At 40.9% G+C, this 19,908-nt stretch overlaps 1 protein-coding gene across 1 annotated transcript in view; it reads right to left on the bottom strand.

Moving 5' to 3' along the window:
- Nucleotides 1-14,816, bottom strand: part of LOC106057934 (uncharacterized) — a 67,306-nt gene extending 52,490 nt beyond the window's left edge. Inside the window, exons 1-4 of the mRNA XM_056021161.1 lie at nt 14,363-14,816; nt 6,028-6,157; nt 5,083-5,219; nt 4,401-4,622 (exon numbers count right to left, since the gene is read on the bottom strand). Coding sequence (XP_055877136.1) covers nt 4,401-4,622; nt 5,083-5,219; nt 6,028-6,088 — 420 coding nt within the window. The 5' untranslated portion in view covers nt 6,089-6,157; nt 14,363-14,816. The remainder of the gene's footprint in view (nt 1-4,400; nt 4,623-5,082; nt 5,220-6,027; nt 6,158-14,362) is intronic.
- Nucleotides 14,817-19,908: the final 5,092 nt, after the last annotated feature.

The following is a 19,908-nucleotide window of genomic DNA, read 5'->3' on the forward strand; positions in this document are numbered from 1 at the left end:
GGCTATTTTTAATTTATTTATCAAGTTTTCTCAATATGTGAAAAGGACATAAGAAATTTGATACGTTGCCAACGTTCACAATATGTTGCCAATACGCAGAGTATAGAAACAGATCAAACAAAAGTAATTGCTAAGAGATCCTAACAAGAGTCAAGCTCAGCCTCTGGTATTTGTTTTAGGCGGAACTTCTGAGATTCTGGTTTTCAATTTACTTTTAATTTTTAAATACATAGTGTTATTAAATTGGAAACATTTTTATTTTCATTTAAAAAAATTTATAGGCCTATATAGTTAGGTTATTGAAATTTTCCGAGTATTTGACTTTGCTGATTTGATTTTAGTCCTTTTTTTTAAATTATGTCCAGCATGGTTTCCCTTTATATATATATATTGTTATAAACCTGGTGGTGGCAAAGATGGGGGTAGTGGTGTGAGTGTAGTCAGCCGACGCAAATCGCCCCAGTCAACCGTGACGAGTTACGACGGTCAGCCGAGTCGAGTCTCAACAGGACGGTTTGGGAAGGATCGACGTCGTGAACAGAGCTCAGGAGCGTCACGAGAGTTGTAGTCATCTGACCACCTAGAAACGTCGTCCCCCGCGCTGGGTGAGCTGGTACAATAAATGTCTTCCGAAAGAATGAAGGGTAAGAATGTAATAAAAATTATGTAAACAAACACACTTACATACATACATATACATTTTTAGCGGGGGGGGGGGCGGGGGGCAGAAAAAAATTCCCCCCCCCAAACCCCCACCCCCCCGAAAAAAATCCTGGCTACGCCCATGATATATATATATATATATATATATATATATATATATATATATATATATATATATATATATATTGTAATTCCATGAGATAGGAAGTTGATTGGACTTGATGTGATTAAATTGGTAGTGAGACCTACAACTATTGCACAACATTGTTTTTACTTTTCTTTCTGTCTAATTATTTACATTGGACTTGTGACGTTGTTTGTGGTGTTTAGTAAGGGTTGAAAGATATAGATGTGCACAGAACAATCATCTCATAGAACGGGGGAACTCTTGCGAGGATTGTGCAAAGCGACTGCTTTAAATTTTTAAAGTTTTAAATCTGTTGCGTTTCTTAAGGGGGCACTAAGAACTTAATACTCTGGCACTGGCAGTCATATTTTTTAATGCGTTTAAAACAAAAGGGGAAACAACCAGGTTTACTAATGCAAGAGTATAGTTCATAGTTATTGCCCTTAGTTTAATCCTAGCACTATTTGTGATGGCTAAAAATTGACATTAGTGTCACTGGTTATTTTCTTTTGTAGAAGGTTATGCTAGCTTAAAAAAACAAGCAACTAATTATGAAGAAACCTAGCAACTAATTATGAAGAAACCTAGAAACTAATTATGAAGAAACCTAGAAACTAATTATGAAGAAACTTTGCAACTAATTATGAAGAAACTTAGCAACTAACTATGAAGAAACCCGGCAACTAATTATGAAGAAACCTGGCAACTAACTATGAAGAAACCTGGCAACTAACTATGAAGAAACCTAGTCATCATCATCATCATCATCATCAAACTCCATTAGAGTGAGGGCTTGAGAGGCTCAAATCCTCTCTTGCAAAAGCCCTGGACAGAAACCCTGCTGTCTTGCGTAGTGCATAAATGTCGCCATACAGGTCGAGAATTTTGGGTTTCCCAGACCTGTCGAGACGGAGATCAGCAAGTCTGGGGCAGTCAAACAGAATATGAGGCACGGTTTCCTCTTCTTCCCCGCAGCGGGGGCACCGTGAATCAAAATTTGGCCATAGCCGCGAGAAATATGAGCCAACAGGACAGTGGCCTGTCCTGCACTGTGCTATAATAGCTTGCTCAGGCCTGGACAGCCTCCACCACGGGGAAGTGCGGTCAGGGCGCCTCATGCGCTCCCAGACTCCACTGGCTTTTTGGGACTTGTCCCAGCACTCAAACCACTTTTCCATTTCTGTTTTTTGTATTATAGCCAGGGCTTGATGAAAGCTTACAGCCTGGTCAGTGGGTGGAATTTGCCCTTCCTGGTGGGCCAAAGAGTCTGCGATTGTGTTGCCAGTCACACCTATGTGACTCGGTACCCACTGCATTATTACAGGGGTGCCATAGCGTTGTTTGATGTTATGTGAAGCCATGATGACAGTGTTGATATTGGGGGGCCATGGTCCGGGGCTTTGCAAAGCCTGTAGTACAGATTTTGAGTCAGTGACCACAACACAAGATGTGAGTGAGATGGGCCTGTAGCCCTCAGCAGTGGAAGCATCTTTTCCCTTTTTTGGTATAGGAATAATGGTGGCACGTTTCCAGGCCCTGGGCAGATCTGCCCAGGTTCTATTTACGAATGCTAAGAGCACGGCCATTCCTCCCCCCCCCCTACATGCTTAAGCATTTCGGGGGTGATACCATCCGGCCCGGGAGCCTTTTTAAGCTGGCATTTCCTTATGGCAGCATTAAGCTCGCCTATCGAGAATGGGGAGTTCATCATTCCCTCAGCACTTTCGGCCTGTGGTTCCTTTCGGTCTTTTTTTTCATCAGCTTTTCGAGCTTTATCAATGGCTTTGGACATTGGGGACTTCTTGGCAGCCATGTTGATCTTAGCAAAATATTTGTTCAACAAGGTGGCAATTTTCTTCTTCGATGAAATGGTTACCCCACTCGGTGAAGATAATGGGGTTGCTGTTTTTGTACGCCCAGCATTTTCGAGATTTCTCAGAAGACTCTAAGCCTTAGAACTATCCCTTAGGTTTAACCTTGCACAGGTGTTGGTCCAACGTTCTCGTTTTTCCCTGTTAACAGACGTTTTAACTAGTAGGCTGAGTCTGTTGTATTTCTGCCTGAGTGTTGGATTGTTTGGGTTCTTTTGGACCTTTTTGTATGCCCTTCTCCGAGCCATAACAAGTTTGTTGATTTCAGCCAAAAGTTTTTGAATTTGAATTTGAATCCTAGTAACTAATTATGAAGAAACCTGGCAACTAGCTATGAAGAAACTGATCAACAAACTATTAAGGCGATGCCTTCTATTTTCCTTTGTCATAGACGCCACGATGATCAAAATGATTTTGATAAGAAAAAAAACAACAAGTCAAGTGACTCGATTATACCTTCAGATCTCATCATTTCGACATTTTAGCATTGTTTTAAAATGTAGTTATCACTGACCTAAATTATTTGTTAATTAGTGTAACCTTCGATGAAGTCCAGTAGGGAATCGGCGTCGTAGGCGCCATTATCCCGTTGATGGTTAGAAAGGCTTTTATCCAACCACCAGGCCTGGACATGGGGCTCTTCACCGCTGTCCTGTCTGAGGGCACCCAACGTTAGGCGGCCATATCGGTTGACTGGGCCAGACCGGGCCGTGCCGTGTACACAGCGCACCGTCCCCGAATCTTAAGTCACCCGCTATAGTGTATAATTATAGTAATTATATTATAGTATAATTAGTGTAACAGAACTTTCTAAAGCTTTGTTCAGAATCCAGGCCAACATTTGAGAGAAGCACTGAATAGATCCCCATGGAGAGTAAGCTTAAAGGAAGGGTCCTGGAAACCAAAAGTGGAAAGAAGAGTAAGAGATGGTTGATGCCCAACTTGTGACCGCAGTTTTATTTCAAATTGGCCTCTTTAGTCATATGTGTAGCTGCTAAAAGAATTCATCATCCCTCGAGACGTAAAATGCCACAAAATTACATTGAGCAAAAAAAAAAATAAAACCCAATTGAAACAACGTGTCTAACAAAAGCGGATTTTTGTCAGTGGTCTGATCAAAGAGTAAGATCTTAATTCGAGCTTAGTTCTACCCACGAATAGAGAGTAAGATCTTAATTCGAGCTTAGTTCTACCCACGAATAGAGAGTAAGATCTTAATTCGAGCTTAGTTCTACCCACGAATAGAGAGTAAGATCTTAATTCGAGCTTAGTTCTACCCACGAATAGAGAGTAAGATCTTGATTCGAGCTTAGTTCTACCCACGAATAGAGAGTAAGATCTTAATTCGAGCTTAGTTCTACCCACGAATAGAGAGTAAGATCTTAATTCGAGCTTAGTTCTACCCACGAATAGAGAGTAAGATCTTGATTCGAGCTTAGTTCTACCCACGAATAGAGAGTAAGATCTTAATTCGAGCTTAGTTCTACCCACGAATAGAGAGTAAGATCTTAATTCGAGCTTAGTTCTACCCACGAATAGAGAGTTCTTTTTTTTCTTTAAGACTTGCTTTAAATGTAGCATGCTCAAAGATGCTACAGATTCTTAATAATGTTCAATCCTTTTTTAAAAGTATCTCCGATAGTCAAAATGTATATAAAAGAAGGAATGTCTTCGCGATGAACAAATGTAGGTATTAACTATCTAATAATTCGTATGGAAATCCTGGAAGATAAACTTACCTCTTGATGAGAGGACAGCCTCATCTTTCGCCTTCTGTTAACAGCTTCGTTCGACGCTCCTTCTTCCCGAGCACTTGATGTGCTCTCAACGGCCGCTGGGATATCTTCCTTGCTAGCTCGCCACGGGGTGAGCTTTGAAGGTAGGGGCGAGGTCGAGCCTGATCTCTGGTCCGATCTGACTGGGGAGGCTCTGTCTTCCATCAAGGAATCGTTCAGCAATTTCTGGGGGTTATTATTAGCAGATGTTGTGGCTTTCTCTCTTTCTATTATCTTTAGTCAAATTTGTTTAAATATTCAAATATATGTTACGTATTTTTTGTTATAAACTTGAACTTAAATACAGTATGCTGCCTCTGTGATAATAATTAGTATTCCAAGCATCTAAAGTGTTTCTTTAAAAAAAAAAGAGATTTTTTCAACGAAATATGTCAAAAAAAAGCATCAAGATGATTTCATCGTGTTCCTACATTTTGAGTTCTGGGTGTCCAGTGAAAGCAACAAGCCTCTAATTCATTTCTTTTATAATGGACTCTAATCGATCGTTCAAAGCAAGTTTTGTAGAGAATTCCCGACCATTTAAATTAACTTATGTATAGTTTCAATCATATAAATATGCACATTTGTTTAAAGGAGTGAAATGATATTAGAAGGCAACCAGTGTATACAGCATAAGATTGATTACCTTTGCTAAGTTGATCTGCCGCCTATGACCAGAGATAACCAGATAGCTCTGCTTGCCTTTCACGTCCATGGAAGACTCCAAGACGACCTTTGACCCAGAGTTCCGCGAGACCCTTTCGAGTCCAGCACCATTCTCTCCTAGATCATGTGAAGGAAGCAATGAATACGTTAATATTGTTCTAAACTTAATCAAAATATCGGAAGTAACCAGTTGGTAAAAGCAGTGCTGGCTTTGCCTCTAGACAACAAAACTATATCTTAGAACCCCCCCCCCCGCTTACTGGGGGGAGGGGAATTACAGAGATATTTTCAATCATTTTGAAGAAAGAAATAACAAAAGGGGGGGGGGGCCATACCTCTAGGAGCTTAAGGCCTTAGCAAGTATAAATCCAATCATGGATAAAAAAAAAATAGATGATCCTCTTTTTTTCCCAAAGAGTCCTCAAGGGAACTAATTCAACTTATACCACAACATCTGTCAAGTACGATTAATTTCCCTTGTTAAAGATACCAAACAAAATTATTAATTACCAATATTTAATTAACTAATTGCTTTTTTTTACATTGATTCTTGTGTTGTGAGGTAAAAGAAATAATTATAAAAATTTCAGTTTAATCCGAGAGTGGGTGTGGGAGAAATAACGTGTAGAAACCTTTTACCAGACAGACAGACAGACAAACATAGTGAGTTGATATCTGCTTTGTAAAAATGATAAACGCGAAAGAAACCAGTCACGATCTGCTTGAGGAAATGTCTGCTGAACATCTAGCTGTTTATAACTAAATCGATTGTGAGCTGTCAGTACCCTGAGAAACTCTAGATCTTGTACTATTGTGTTTGCTAGCTGAAGCCAATGGCACATGAAGGCAGAGCTGGGAGAAGTGATCATGAAAACTGAGGAGCACCCTAAGGAAAACAAAATGTCTTAAAGACTTGTTTCCTTACCTACAATCTTATCGAGCAAGTGATGAGGCACCGCTACCACTTCCTCTGTTGTAGGCTCCATCACGCTTTGGTGAACTCACACACACGCACGCACACTCTCTTTCCAAGAGGACTATGTCTGTGCTTGAGTCTGAGGACAAACAAATATTTTTTTAGAAAACAATTACACAGAATGAATGTTTCTTCCCTAACAAGCTCCACAGCAAACAATAACAGTGTAAATGTGTTACGGTCTTCTATAGACAGTTCTATCGTTCCAATGCAGTGTTTCTCAAACTGTATTCCGCGGAACCCTAGTGTTCCGCGAGGCCTGAATAGGTGTTCCTTGAACTACTGGAATAATTAACCACCACGGGAATAAGCCTCTTAAAAAAAAATAAGCAAAGTGTTCAGCTAAATACTCAGAATGTGCAAAGTGTTCAGCTAAATACTCAGTATGTGCAAAGTGTTCAGCTAAATACTCAGAATGTGCAAAGTGTTCAGCTAAATACTCAGAATGTGCAAAGTGTTCAGCTAAATACTCAGAATGTGCAAAGTGTTCAGCTAAATACTCAGAATGTGCAAAGTGTTCAGCTAAATACTCAGTATGTGCAAAGTGTTCAGCTAAATACTCAGAATGTGCAAAGTGTTCAGCTAAATACTCAGAATGTGCAAAGTGTTCAGCTAAATACTCAGTATGTGCAAAGTGTTCAGCTAAATACTCAGAATGTGCAAAGTGTTCAGTTAAATACTCAGTATGTGCAAAGTGTTCAGCTAAATACTCAGAATGTGCAAAGTGTTCAGCTAAATACTCAGAATGTGCAAAGTGTTCAGCTAAATACTCAGTATGTGCAAAGTGTTCAGCTAAATACTCAGAATGTGCAAAGTGTTCCGTCAAGGGAAAAGGTTTAGGAAAAGGTTTAGGCAAAGTCTTTTGACAAGAGTCATTCAGCACGTTAGGGTGTTGCCTTTAGCGCTAATTCATTCATCTTCTCAACGTGCAAGTATTCAAAAGTGAACATAAATGAAGATAAATGGAGGTTGGAGACAAAGAATAAGTACCAGGAGAAGTAGAAAATGCAGTTACAAATCGTTCAATGTGAATATACTTTGGTACGCTAATTACTCAATTTCAATGTTTTTATTTAACATAAATATTTCTATTTAAAAAAAAAAATTAAAGTAACTTAGATATTGTTATCAGCCTGTTCTTGGCCAAAGTCCGACTAACTATTAACGGTATTATTTTCAGTTACTGATTAAAGGAAACTTTGCTTAAGGATTATGTGTTATAAATTTTGGTTTGACTCTAACGCAAAGAATTGATCTATCATTACAAACAAAATTAGCCTATTTTTGTTATTGTTAGGCTACTGTTGCAGTTTGATTAAGATGTACTGTCGCAGACATGTGTGTTTAACTATTCCCTAATAGCTGCTCACATTGTAATTATGTTCTTGTTGTGATAACATTTTCCTATAAGATATCAAATTGTAGCCACTGCTAGAATTGTACGCAGTATCTTAAATAAGACCAATTTTTATGACGTGGCCCCTGTCTGTCTAGAACAGACACGTGGCAAGACTATTTGTAGTTTATAGCCAGCATGTTTAATCACAAGGATGCGAACGTGGTCGTTAAAAATAGAAAACGCTGTTTTGTTTTCCCAGAACATTCTAGGAGAGGCGCATTCTGTATTCTCTGAGAGTGAATCACTTAACTACACAAATAAAAAAAGCAAGTACAATGAAAATGTCGGGGCTCGTTATTGTTGTACTCATGAGACTGAAACAATTGTTAGGGCACACTGCCAGAGTTTCAACGCTGACAATGTCTTCAAGAGGTAGAAGCTTCTACTGTTACTCTGTAGGTCTGGAGCCATGATCTGGCATAGTAAGATGATGTTATAGGCTCTAGATATTACATTAGACGGAGCATATTATCACATGACAGAAGAATTGTCATTTATCAAGAGTTTTAGACTTGCGTTCGTCTTACAACATTAGCTAGAGTTGACCTAAATGCTCACTGCCATCCCTACAAGTACGGATGGATTTTTTAATTTTTTTTTACTGGCGAAAAAGTTTAAATGTAATTTGAATATAGAATGACAGAAATCTTAAAGATGTATCGTGAGTTATTAAAATAAATGTTAGGTCTAAGAAGATGCATCTCATGAATTTGTAACGCTCAGAAACATTATTATAACAAAACAAAAATAATAAAATAAACTAGAACAGAGAAATAATCTTAGAAATTGATTGATAATCTGCACTGTTTCATGTCTGGGTTATTTCTGGAATCTTCTATTTCTGAAGTGGTTGTTTAACGCAGTAGCCGCTCAATGAAGGTGTGCTAGCGAGAGGAGGGGGAGAGCAATATACCCCCCCCCCTTTTAATCGGGGATCTCATTTAATTCTATTTTAAAACTCAAAACACTTTTTTTAATCCTTAACTTTTTACTTACTTACGAGAATTACATTCTATCCCAAACCTCCCGCCGGACGACGGGTGATGGCAGCCGGCAGGGTTTGAACCCGGGACCTTAGAGATGACAAAACTACAATCCAGAGCGCATACCACACGATCAAGCAGCCATCCATTACTTTTAAGACACTACGGAATAGTATGTTAACTAGATACGTCATCGGCTATCTTTGAAACACCAATTCAAAAAAAAAAAAAACTTGTTATATATTTATTATTAGCTAGAGCCAACACTATAACGAAGTGCAAATGTATCTCAAACACAAATCCACCATTAGCAAGATGTGATTCGTTGCATCATAGGGGCCGCATAGCTTACACCGCAGAGAAAACAGAAAACAAAGCCTAAGGTTTTTTACACCAATGACCAAGGTGGATTGATTGCAATCAGAGGGCAGCATAAGAGAGAAACAAGCAAAGTGAAAAAATCTTTTTTAAAACACAAAGCTTATCTATGGGAAAGAGCTCCACATATACAGCTATATCTCTCATCAGAGTTTATTTCCCTTATTCGATATCAAACAAAATAATAAATCGTCAATAATTAATTGATTAATTAATTGGTCTATTTTTTTAAATGTTTTATGTTTTGTTACGGATGTGGGAGAAATAACGTGTACAATTATCTAAGGGGACAAAACCCTACATATAAGCCGTATCCGTAAATACTGAAGGATTAATTGCTCATGTTGGTAATAAAAAAATTATTTACCAGTAATTAATCGACTAATTGTTTAACTTTTTTTTACTCATGTGTTGAGTATGCTAATTGTGCAAAGTTTCAACTTGATCCGAGAATGGGTGTGGGAGAAATAACGTGGACACAAACGTTTGACCAGACAGATGGACAGACAGAGGAAGTTGATAGAATCTTTGTACAGAAAACAAACAACTCCCTCGGCAGAATTCAGAAGACATGATCAGAAGATGAGGAGGAAACGAAAGAATGCTATCCACGCGGCCAGTTAGCATTCCCGATGTTCTCAGGTGTAAATACCCTGAAGCAAACGTTTCAGGTGAGAGTCGATGACGTCATCGACCAAGGTCACAAGTCTTGTTCAGATAGGTGAACAGAGAAAAAGGAACCACAAAGACAACAAAGTATAATTAAGTATCTTATCTTACAAGTCACAGACGTTGCCTTGACAAGAGAAGATCATTTCGCCCTGCGAATCTGTTAGTCGTGCCTGTTCAATAGAGACTTGAACTCTAATGGTCATTGCTTTTTTCTGGCTGATTTAGGCAACCCGTTTCTTTAAGTTACATAAGAAGGATTTTAATGTATAACAAAGTAAAACAAAATATGAGGACAAATAAGTAGAATTAAGAAAATCAGAAATCTTTTACTCAGAAAGTTTAAATTTTTTGTTGCAATGATATGATTGGTTGTAATGATATGATTAGTTGCAATGATATAATTGTAATGATATGATTACTCTGATGTTGGATACACAGTTAGTCATTTAAATATTCTCAAACTTTAAGGTCTATAATATCTCCTTTTCGTAATCTTACCCCTCTTCTTTTGCACTCATACTTATACTCTTTCTCTCCCTCTCCCCTTCTGTCTCTCTTTCCCTCATTCTCTCTCTCTTTCTCTTTCCCTCACTCTATCCCCCTCTCCATTCCTCTCTCTCTCCCCCTCTCCATTTCCCTCTCTCTCCCCCTCTCCATTCACCTCTCTCTCCCTATCTCCATTCCTCTCTCTCTCCCTCTCCCCCTCTCCATTCCTCTCTCTCTCCCTCTCTCCCTCTCCATTCCCCTCTCCATTCCTCTCTCTCTCTCTCTCTCTCCATTCCCCTCTCTCTCCCCCTCTCCATTCCTCTCTCTCCCCCTCTCCATTCCTCTCTCTCTCTCCCCCCTCTCCATTCCTCTCTCTCTCTCCCTCTCCATTCCCCTCTCTCTCCCCCTCTCCATTCCTCTCTCTCTCTCTCTCCCCCTCTCCATTCCTCTCTCTCTCCCTCTCCCCCTCTGCATTCCCCTCTCTCTCCCCCTCTCCATTCCTCTCTCTCTTCCTCTCCCCCTCTTCATTCACCTCTCTCTCTCCCTCTTCATTCACCTCTCTCTCCCCCTCTCCATTCCCCTCTATCTCCCCCTCTCCATTCCTCTCTCTCTCCCCCTCTCCATTCACCTCTCTCTCCCCCTCTCCATTCACCTCTCTCTCCCCCTCTCCATTCACCTCTCTCTCCCTCTCCATTCCTCTCTCTCCCCCTCTCCATTCCTCTCTCTCCCCCTCTCCATTCACCTCTCTCTCCCCCTCTCCATTCACCTCTCTCTCCCTCTCCATTCCTCTCTCTCTCTCCCCCTCTCCATTCACCTCTCTCACTCCCCCTCTCCATTCCCCTCTCTCTCCCCCTCTCCATTCCCCTCTCTCTCCCCCTCTCCATTCACCTCTCTCTCCCTCTCCATTCCTCTCTCTCCCCCTCTCCATTCCTCTCTCTCTCCCCCTCTCCCCATCTCCATTCCTCTCTCTCACCTCCTCTCCCTCTCTCTCTGAATCACTCCATCTCTCCAAATTTCCAGTTTTTCTCTTCTTTTTCCTCGCCCACATTAGAATCAGGTTTTCCTTACGATCACGTCTCCGCCTCGTACCCAGCCTTCACCTGACCGTTGTAGTCTCTTCGGCTAAATGTCATGACGTCATAGGTTTTACACAAAGCAGCTGATTCCTGTATGTGCTGCAGACATTATGACCCCTGACCTTACATATCTATACGATATCATTAGTGGCACCTTGACTTTTAAGCCTTGCGTCATAACAATGGAGATCTAGGTTTGTGTTACTTCCTTTTGATTTTAGACCAGAGTTTCTCAAACTGTTCAGTTTAGACTCCGTAGTACTCAGTGGATTTCCTCCCCCGCGATCCCTTCATCATTTCCTTTCACTTCTACATTCAAACAAACCTCTTTTTTTGTTTTGATTTTGACAAAGTTTCTATCAACTCCGTCTGACTGCCTGGTACACATTTTGTACACGTTATTGCTCCCACTTCCCATTCTCGGGGATTAAGTTTGAACTATATGTCATCACTCACACTTCCTAAACAAATATGAATCATTCAAAACATTAACCAATTAACAAATTAAATAGTGATAATTATATGATTTTATGATATCAAGAAGGAAATAAATCTTGCACAATTGAGAGTTCTTCGCTTTGGAATTTTAAAACTATATATTTCTTTTCTTAAAATATTTATTGCTTGTTTTTAAAGCAGATATTTTCAATGTCCTTTAAAGTACCTCCAAATGATGCTACAATGAGTTACAATCCATAGAATTAGGATGGTCACACCCACATGTCCATTTTCCTTATGTATGTATGTAATAATATATATATATTATTAGTGCTTTTTTGAAAAAAAAAAATAGGCGCCGGTATTCAGTGATGGCCTAACTTTAACTAGTAATACATTAATAATAAACGTTCAAATGCAAGAAAACTAATAATATCCTCACTGCATTGAAGAAGGTGCCCAAGAGATTTAAACCTAGACTGGGTTTATAGGTTTACCCTTTAGCTGCCAGGTCGTGAAGGTATGCGCTTCGGGATGTCGTCACCATAAACCCGAGTTCTAGCCCTGCCCGCTGCCATAATGACCGGAACTTAGAAAACATTAGTTCCGACTAAGTTAAAGACGAAGCTGTGTTTTAAGATGGACAAATCAGATTGCAGCCACATGACTTTTAAACATAAATAACTTACTTTACCTGAACAAAGTTACCTTTTTACTTCAGCTGAACAATTTTACATCATTACTTCAGCTGAACAAATTTATCTTATTAGCCTACTTCAGCTGAACAATTTTACATTATTACTTCAGCTGAACAAATTTATCTTATTAGCCTACTTCAGCTGAACAAATTTACATTATTACTTCAGCTGAACAAATTTACATTATTACTTCAGCTGAACAAATTTACCTTATTACTTCAGCTGAACAAATTTTACTTTGTGACTTTAGGTGAAAAATTTACTTCATTGCTTTGGCTGAACAAATGTACTTTATTACTTTGACTGAACAAAGTTACTTCATTACTTTGGCTGAACAAAGTTTTGTTCAGTTGTTGATGAGAACGTCCTGTCTTGTGTGTAAATGTACGTATTCAGTTGCTCTATTTGAGGCACACTTTGGTTCAAGACTAAGAGACCCTCTGTGCCTTCATGTACCACTACATTTCACTCACTAACCTTTCAGGACCAAGACTCCAGATTTTCTTAATTAGCTGAACTGATTTCATCAGAAACATGTGTGTGTGTGTACGTGTGTGAACCAGGCGTTAGAGTGTGTGTTATTGATAACACGCAATACAAATGCATTATGAATAAAGTATTGGATGGTCTTTGCTGAGCGCTCACTTCGTAATAGCCAGTCACTTTCTTTTTCTCTCACTCTCCGCCTACCCCGCCCCCCCCCCACTTCTTCTCTCTTTATGAACCCAACGGATGAGTGGTCTGCTGACGAGAGAGAGAAGCCCTGAAGGTGGGCAAGGAAGTCAATTGGAGCCTGATGCAGAAGATGAGGGAGCTTTGCACGTAGAGTGTTACCAACCTGCCCCACAAGCATGTCCTCCAGACACGGCTGAGGATGATGACGTGTCTCACAATTTCCCCTCCTGTGGACCTCAAACCCGTCCCCTAAGTCCTTCTCCACAAAGCCCTACGAAAGAGCGTGCCACATGTTGCCAATTGTACAGTATTGGCAGTGATTTATTGAACATTAAAGTGTTGAGTTATTTTGGAATCCTGAGTTGTCGAGTTCTTGAAGTTGGTGGTGTCGTGTGGTGTCGTGTGGTGTCGTGTCGTGTGGTGTCGTGTGGTGTCGTGTCGTGTGGTGTCGTGTGGTGTCGTGTGGTGCAGTTTGCAGATAGCCTGCTTAGGGAGATTCGTTAGTCAGCATATTTAGCATATCACTTTTGAGATGGCAAATCAAGAGAAATGAATAAACAAATGGCTTATGGAAGAACTGTGTACATTCCAAGAAAAGAAGATAGAAGAATAGAATTATCTGTACTACAAAAGTGTCTATCTCTAAATCTATTTCATCGCCTAATAAGTGTTCTCATCAGTTAAATTGTTCATTCATAGCCTAATAATTGTTCTCATTGGCTAGAATGCTCTATCACGGCTTAATAAGTGTTCTCATTGGTTAGATTATTCTCTTAAACAGAAAACAAAAGGTCGTAGAATTTGTGTATTCACAAACATCGAATGAATTCATTTGATGAATTAAACAAACGCACTTGATGAGCATCTTAAACAGAATGAACATTTTACAAAACTCTTTTTTCACTGGAACGATTTGTGATGTTTTGATGTTTCAATCTAGTTATCTTGAAATATAATGTATAAAAAAACAACTGCATAGTTTTTTGTTTTGTTTTTTTATCCTATTGTAAAACAAAATTTATTTGAAATTCAATACAATGAGTGAGTTTAATTTTGTAACAGCAACAACAAGAACAAAATAACATTAATATTTGAATCTCATCCTTGTGGTGGCCACACATAATCTTTCCCTTTTAGTGTTAATTTTTTTAATTAGTATAATTTAGATTAATATTTTTGAAGTCAATACACAAAGTGTAAAGCCGCTCCCTACAAACATTCTTTGAAAGCCGGCCTCGTCCATCTTCCTCTCTGATGAGGTTGATTTAAATTTGTCTTTCCGGTTAGTCTAAGTACCGGTACACAAACATATATAATGCAACTATAAAACAAAAATGAACAATGGTACAAATAACATAAACGTATATAACATAATACAGTTTACACTGCAGGGTTAGTACCTGCTGTGTGTGTGTGTTAACTAAGTGTTGAATATCATAGCCCTCCCTCCCTGCCAACAACACCTAGCCAATTACTCACCTGTCTGAAATCGAAGTACAGATGAAGTGATCGTTTCCAGGAAAGATCAATTTCAACTTTAGACATCCTTTCTGAAAAACTCAAAAAAGGAAACACCAGTGTCCACAGGCGACCTTCACTTTTCTGTGATGGTCAGCCAAGAAGGACAGTTGCTGTGACCGTTTCCCTGCTGTGGGTGTGGCCCGTTGATATGTACGTGTAAATTGATATCCGTGGCCAAAGGAAGAAGTATGTAAAAGCTGAATTGTCCAGCACAGCAGGTGATCAATGTATGATTGGTGATCGTATTAGATCAAATACAATCTTTAGCGTGAGAATACAAAAATATTGCGACTATAATAAAGACTTAGTATGTAATCACTTTAAGATCGCAGAATACAATAAATTTGTTGGGCTTGGATAGCAGTGCCAGTGGATGCTGGAACCTCGCTCGGCGAAACACGTTGACGTAATGGGAACTCCGGGGAAAGGGCGGCCACTTTTCTTTCTGGCATTGTGAGCTCTGCTGCACGCGGCGTGTTTGGTGGCGCTGCAGAGAGTTGGCGAGAGTCGCCAGTGCAGAGGTGACGAGAGTAATGGGGGGTATTGTTGTCTAACGAGAGATGAGATTCTGAATGGAGTTAACGCTGTGAGTGGAGGCATGCCGATTTGTAGCTTCAACATACTCTCTGTATACCTGGCTCAGGTAATGAGGATTGGAAGGTGAGGGTGGGCACGAGGTCAAAGGTTGGTTGAGTAATAAGGTAAAAGGAGGGGAAAACTCAGGTAAGAAATACCAGAAAAGGTTGAGGTAGTTGAGGTAGTTGAGGTAGTTGAGGTAGAAATAAAGATTAAAAAAAAAAAGAAATCGGGGATATAAAAAAAATGCGAGGAAGAGAGGGGGGGGGTAAGGTGGGGCAAAAGTGTTCGATATTCTTGTCAAGGTGAAACAAAGGTCCTCTGACCTCCATTGTTCTAAGACGTGACTACGTTCGTCTGCGTGTCAGTTGTATTCGATCTTCTAATTTTTAGATTTATTTTCATATTTTTTTTGTTAATGAATACTTTTTTCAATGAGGGGAGGGTGGGTTGACGGTAAATAGAGAAAATAATGTGCTATGTTGAAAAACATTCTCTGATATCTGCATTTCTGTAGATGCGAATATGTGTAGGCCTTTATCTGTAAAACTGAAGATGTGCAGTCTATGTGTAGGACTATGTCGTAAAACTGAAGATGTGCAGTCTATGTTTAGACCTATGTCGTAAAACTGAAGATGTGCAGTCAATGTGTAGGCCTATGTCGTAAAACTGAAGATGTGCAGTCTATGTTTAGACCTATGTCGTAAAACTGAAGATGTGCAGTCTATGTGTAGGCCTATGTCATAAAACTGAAGATGTGCAGTCTATGTGTAGGCCTATGTCATAAAACTGAAGATGTGCAGTCTACGTGTAGGCCTATGTCGTAAAACTGAAGATGTGCAGTCTATGTGTAGGCCTTTATCTGTAAAACTGAAGATGTGCAGTATATGTGTAGGCCTATGTCGTAAAACTGAAGATGTGCAGTCTACGTGTAGGCCTATGTCGTAAAACTGAAGATGTGCAGTCTATGTGTAAGCCTATGTCGTAAAACTGAAGATGTGCAGTCTACGTGTAGGCCTATGTCGTAAAACTGAAGATGTGCAGTCTATGTGTAGGCCTATGTCATAAAACTGAAGATGTGCAGTCTATGTGTAGGCCTATGTCGTAAAACTGAAGATGTGCAGTCTACGTGTAGGCCTATGTCGTAAAACTGAAGATGTGCAGTCTATGTGTAGGCCTATGTCGTAAAACTGAAGATGTGCAGTCTATGTGTAGGCCTATGTCGTAAAACTGAAGATGTGCAGTCTACGTGTAGTCCTATGTCGTAAAACTGAAGATGTGCAGTCTACGTGTAGGCCTATGTCGTAAAACTGAAGATGTGCAGTCTATGTGTAGGCCTATGTCGTAAAACTGAAGATGTGCAGTCTATGTTTAGACCTATGTCGTAAAACTGAAGATGTGCAGTCAATGTGTAGGCCTATGTCGTAAAACTGAAGATGTGCAGTCTATGTTTAGACCTATGTCGTAAAACTGAAGATGTGCAGTCTATGTGTAGGCCTATGTCATAAAACTGAAGATGTGCAGTCTATGTGTAGGCCTATGTCATAAAACTGAAGATGTGCAGTCTACGTGTAGGCCTATGTCGTAAAACTGAAGATGTGCAGTCTATGTGTAGGCCTATGTCATAAAACTGAAGATGTGCAGTCTATGTGTAAGCCTATGTCGTAAAACTGAAGATGTGCAGTCTATGTGTAAGCCTATGTCGTAAAACTGAAGATGTGCAGTCTATGTGTAAGCCTATGTCATAAAACTGAAGATGTGCAGTCTATGTGTAGGCCTATGTCGTAAAACTGAAGATGTGCAGTCTATGTGTAGGCCTATGTCATAAAACTGAAGATGTGCAGTCTATGTGTAAGCCTATGTCGTAAAACTGAAGATGTGCAGTCTATGTTTAGACCTATGTCATAAAACTGAAGATGTGCAGTCTATGTGTAGGCCTATGTCATAAAACTGAAGATGTGCAGTCTATGTGTAAGCCTATGTCGTAAAACTGAAGATGTGCAGTCTATGTGTAGGCCTATGTCGTAAAACTGAAGATGTGCAGTCTATGTGTAAGCCTATGTCGTAAAACTGAAGATGTGCAGTCTATGTGTAAGCCTATGTCATAAAACTGAAGATGTGCAGTCTATGTGTAAGCCTATGTCGTAAAACTGAAGATGTGCAGTCTATGTTTAGACCTATGTCATAAAACTGAAGATGTGCAGTCTATGTGTAGGCCTATGTCGTAAAACTAAAAATGGGAAGTTACCTAAGTGTCTTTTTCCAAATATTCTAAATAAAAACAAAATAAATTAGTTACGACTAATTGGCTGAGCGGTAAAGCGCTTGACTTCCTAACTGGGATTTTTAATTTCGGGATTTTCGGGCGCCAGCCAGCTCTGACATTAGTTGGGGAAAGGTAAAGGCGGTTGGTCTTCTAATGGGTACCTGACATTAGTTGGGGAAAGGTCAAGGCGGTTGGTCGTCTAATGGGTACCTGACATTAGTTGGGGAAAGGTCAAGGCGGTTGGTCGTCTAATGGGTACCTGACATTAGTTGGGGAAAGGTCAAGGCGGTTGATCGTCTAATGGGTACCTGACATTAGTTGGGGAAAGGTCAAGGCTGTTGGTCGTCTAATGGGTACCTGACATTAGTTGGGGAAAGGTAAAGGCGGTTGGTCGTCTAATGAGTACCTGACATTAGTTGGGGAAAGGTAAAGGCGGTTGGTCGTCTAATGGGTACCTGACATTAGTTGGGGAAAGGTAAAGGCGGTTGGTCGTCTAATTGGTACCTGACATTAGTTGGGGAAAGGTCAAGGCGGTTGGTCGTCTAATGGGTACCTGACATTAGTTGGGGAAAGGTAAAGGCGGTTGGTCGTCTAATGAGTACCTGACATTAGTTGGGGAAAGGTAAAGGCGGTTGGTCGTCTAATGGGTACCTGACATTAGTTGGGGAAAGGTAAAGGCGGTTGGTCGTCTAATTGGTACCTGACATTAGTTGGGGAAAGGTCAAGGCGGTTGGTCGTCTAATGGGTACCTGACATTAGTTGGGGAAAGGTCAAGGCGGTTGGTCGTCTAATGGGTACCTGACATTAGTTGGGGAAAGGTCAAGGCTGTTGGTCGTCTAATGAGTACCTGACATTAGTTGGGGAAAGGTAAAGGCGGTTGGTCGTCTATTGGGTACCTGCCATTAGTTGGGGAAAGGTAAAGGCGGTTGGTCGTCTAATGGGTACCTGACATTAGTTGGTGAAAGGTAAAGGCGGTTGGTCGTCTAATGGGTACCTGACATTAGTTGGGGAAAGGTAAAGGCGGTTGGTCGTCTAATGGGTACCTGACATTAGTTGGGGAAAGGTAAAGGCGGTTGGTCGTCTAATGGGTACCTGACATTAGTTGGGGAAAGGTAAAGGCGGTTGGTCGTCTAATGGGTACCTGACATTAGTTGGGGAAAAGGTCAAGGCGGTTGGTCGTCTAATGGGTACCTGACATTAGTTGGGGAAAGGTAAAGGCGGTTGGTCGTCTAATGGGTACCTGACATTAGTTGGGGAAAGGTCAAGGCGGTTGGTCGTCTAATGGGTACCTGACATTAGTTGGGGAAAGGTAAAGGCGGTTGGTCGTCTAATGGGTACCTGACATTAGTTGGGGAAAGGTAAAGGCGGTTGGTCGTCTAATGGGTACCTGACATTAGTTGGGGAAAGGTCAAGGCGGTTGGTCGTCTAATGGGTACCTGACATTAGTTGGGGAAAGGTCAAGGCGGTTGGTCGTCTAATGGGTACCTGACATTAGTTGGGGAAAAGGTCAAAGCGGTTGGTCGTCTAAATGTACCTGACATTAGTTGGGGAAAGGTAAAGGCGGTTGGTCGTCTAATGGGTACCTGACATTAGTTGGGGAAAGGTCAAGGCGGTTGGTCGTCTAATGGGTACCTGACATTAGTTGGGGAAAGGTAAAGGCGGTCGGTCGTCTAATGGGTACCTGACATTAGTTGGGGAAAGGTCAAGGCGGTTGGTCGTCTAATGGGTACCTGACATAAGTTGGGGAAAGGTAAAGGCGGTTGGTCGTCTAATGGGTACCTGACATTAGTTGGGGAAAGGTAAAGGCGGTTGGTCGTCTAATGGGTACCTGACATTAGTTGGGGAAAAGGTCAAGGCGGTTGGTCGTCTAATGGGTACCTGACATTAGTTGGGGAAAGGTAAAGGCGGTTGGTCGTCTAATGGGTACCTGACATTAGTTGGGGAAAGGTCAAGGCGGTTGGTCGTCTAATGGGTACCTGACATTAGTTGGGGAAAGGTAAAGGCGGTTGGTCGTCTAATGGGTACCTGACATTAGTTGGGGAAAGGTAAAGGCGGTTGGTCGTCTAATGGGTACCTGACATTAGTTGGGGAAAGGTCAAGGCGGTTGGTCGTCTAATGGGTACCTGACATTAATTGGGCAAAGGTAAAGGCGGTTGGTCGTCTAATGGGTACCTGACATTAGTTGGGGAAAAGGTCAAGGCGGTTGGTCGTCTAATGGGTACCTGACATTAGTTGGGGAAAGGTAAAGGCGGTTGGTCGTCTAATGGGTACCTGACATTAGTTGGGGAAAGGTCAAGGCGGTTGGTCGTCTAATGGGTACCTGACATTAGTTGGGGAAAGGTAAAGGCGGTTGGTCGTCTAATGGGTACCTGACATTAGTTAGGGAAAGGTAAAGGCGGTTGGTCGTCTAATGGGTACCTGACATTAGTTGGGGAAAGGTAAAGGCGGTCGGTCGTCTAATGGGTACCTGACATTAGTTGGGGAAAGGTAAAGGCGGTTGGTCGTCTAATGGGTACCTGACATTAGTTGGGGAAAGGTAAAGGCGGTTGGTCGTCTAATGGGTACCTGACATTAGTTGGGGAAAGGTAAAGGCGGTTGGTCGTCTAATGGGTACCTGACATTAGTTAGGAAAAAGGTCAAGGCGGTTGGTCGTCTAATGGGT

This window comes from Biomphalaria glabrata, chromosome 2 (assembly GCF_947242115.1).
Source record: "Biomphalaria glabrata chromosome 2, xgBioGlab47.1, whole genome shotgun sequence".
NCBI classification, from domain to species: domain Eukaryota; kingdom Metazoa; phylum Mollusca; class Gastropoda; family Planorbidae; genus Biomphalaria; species Biomphalaria glabrata.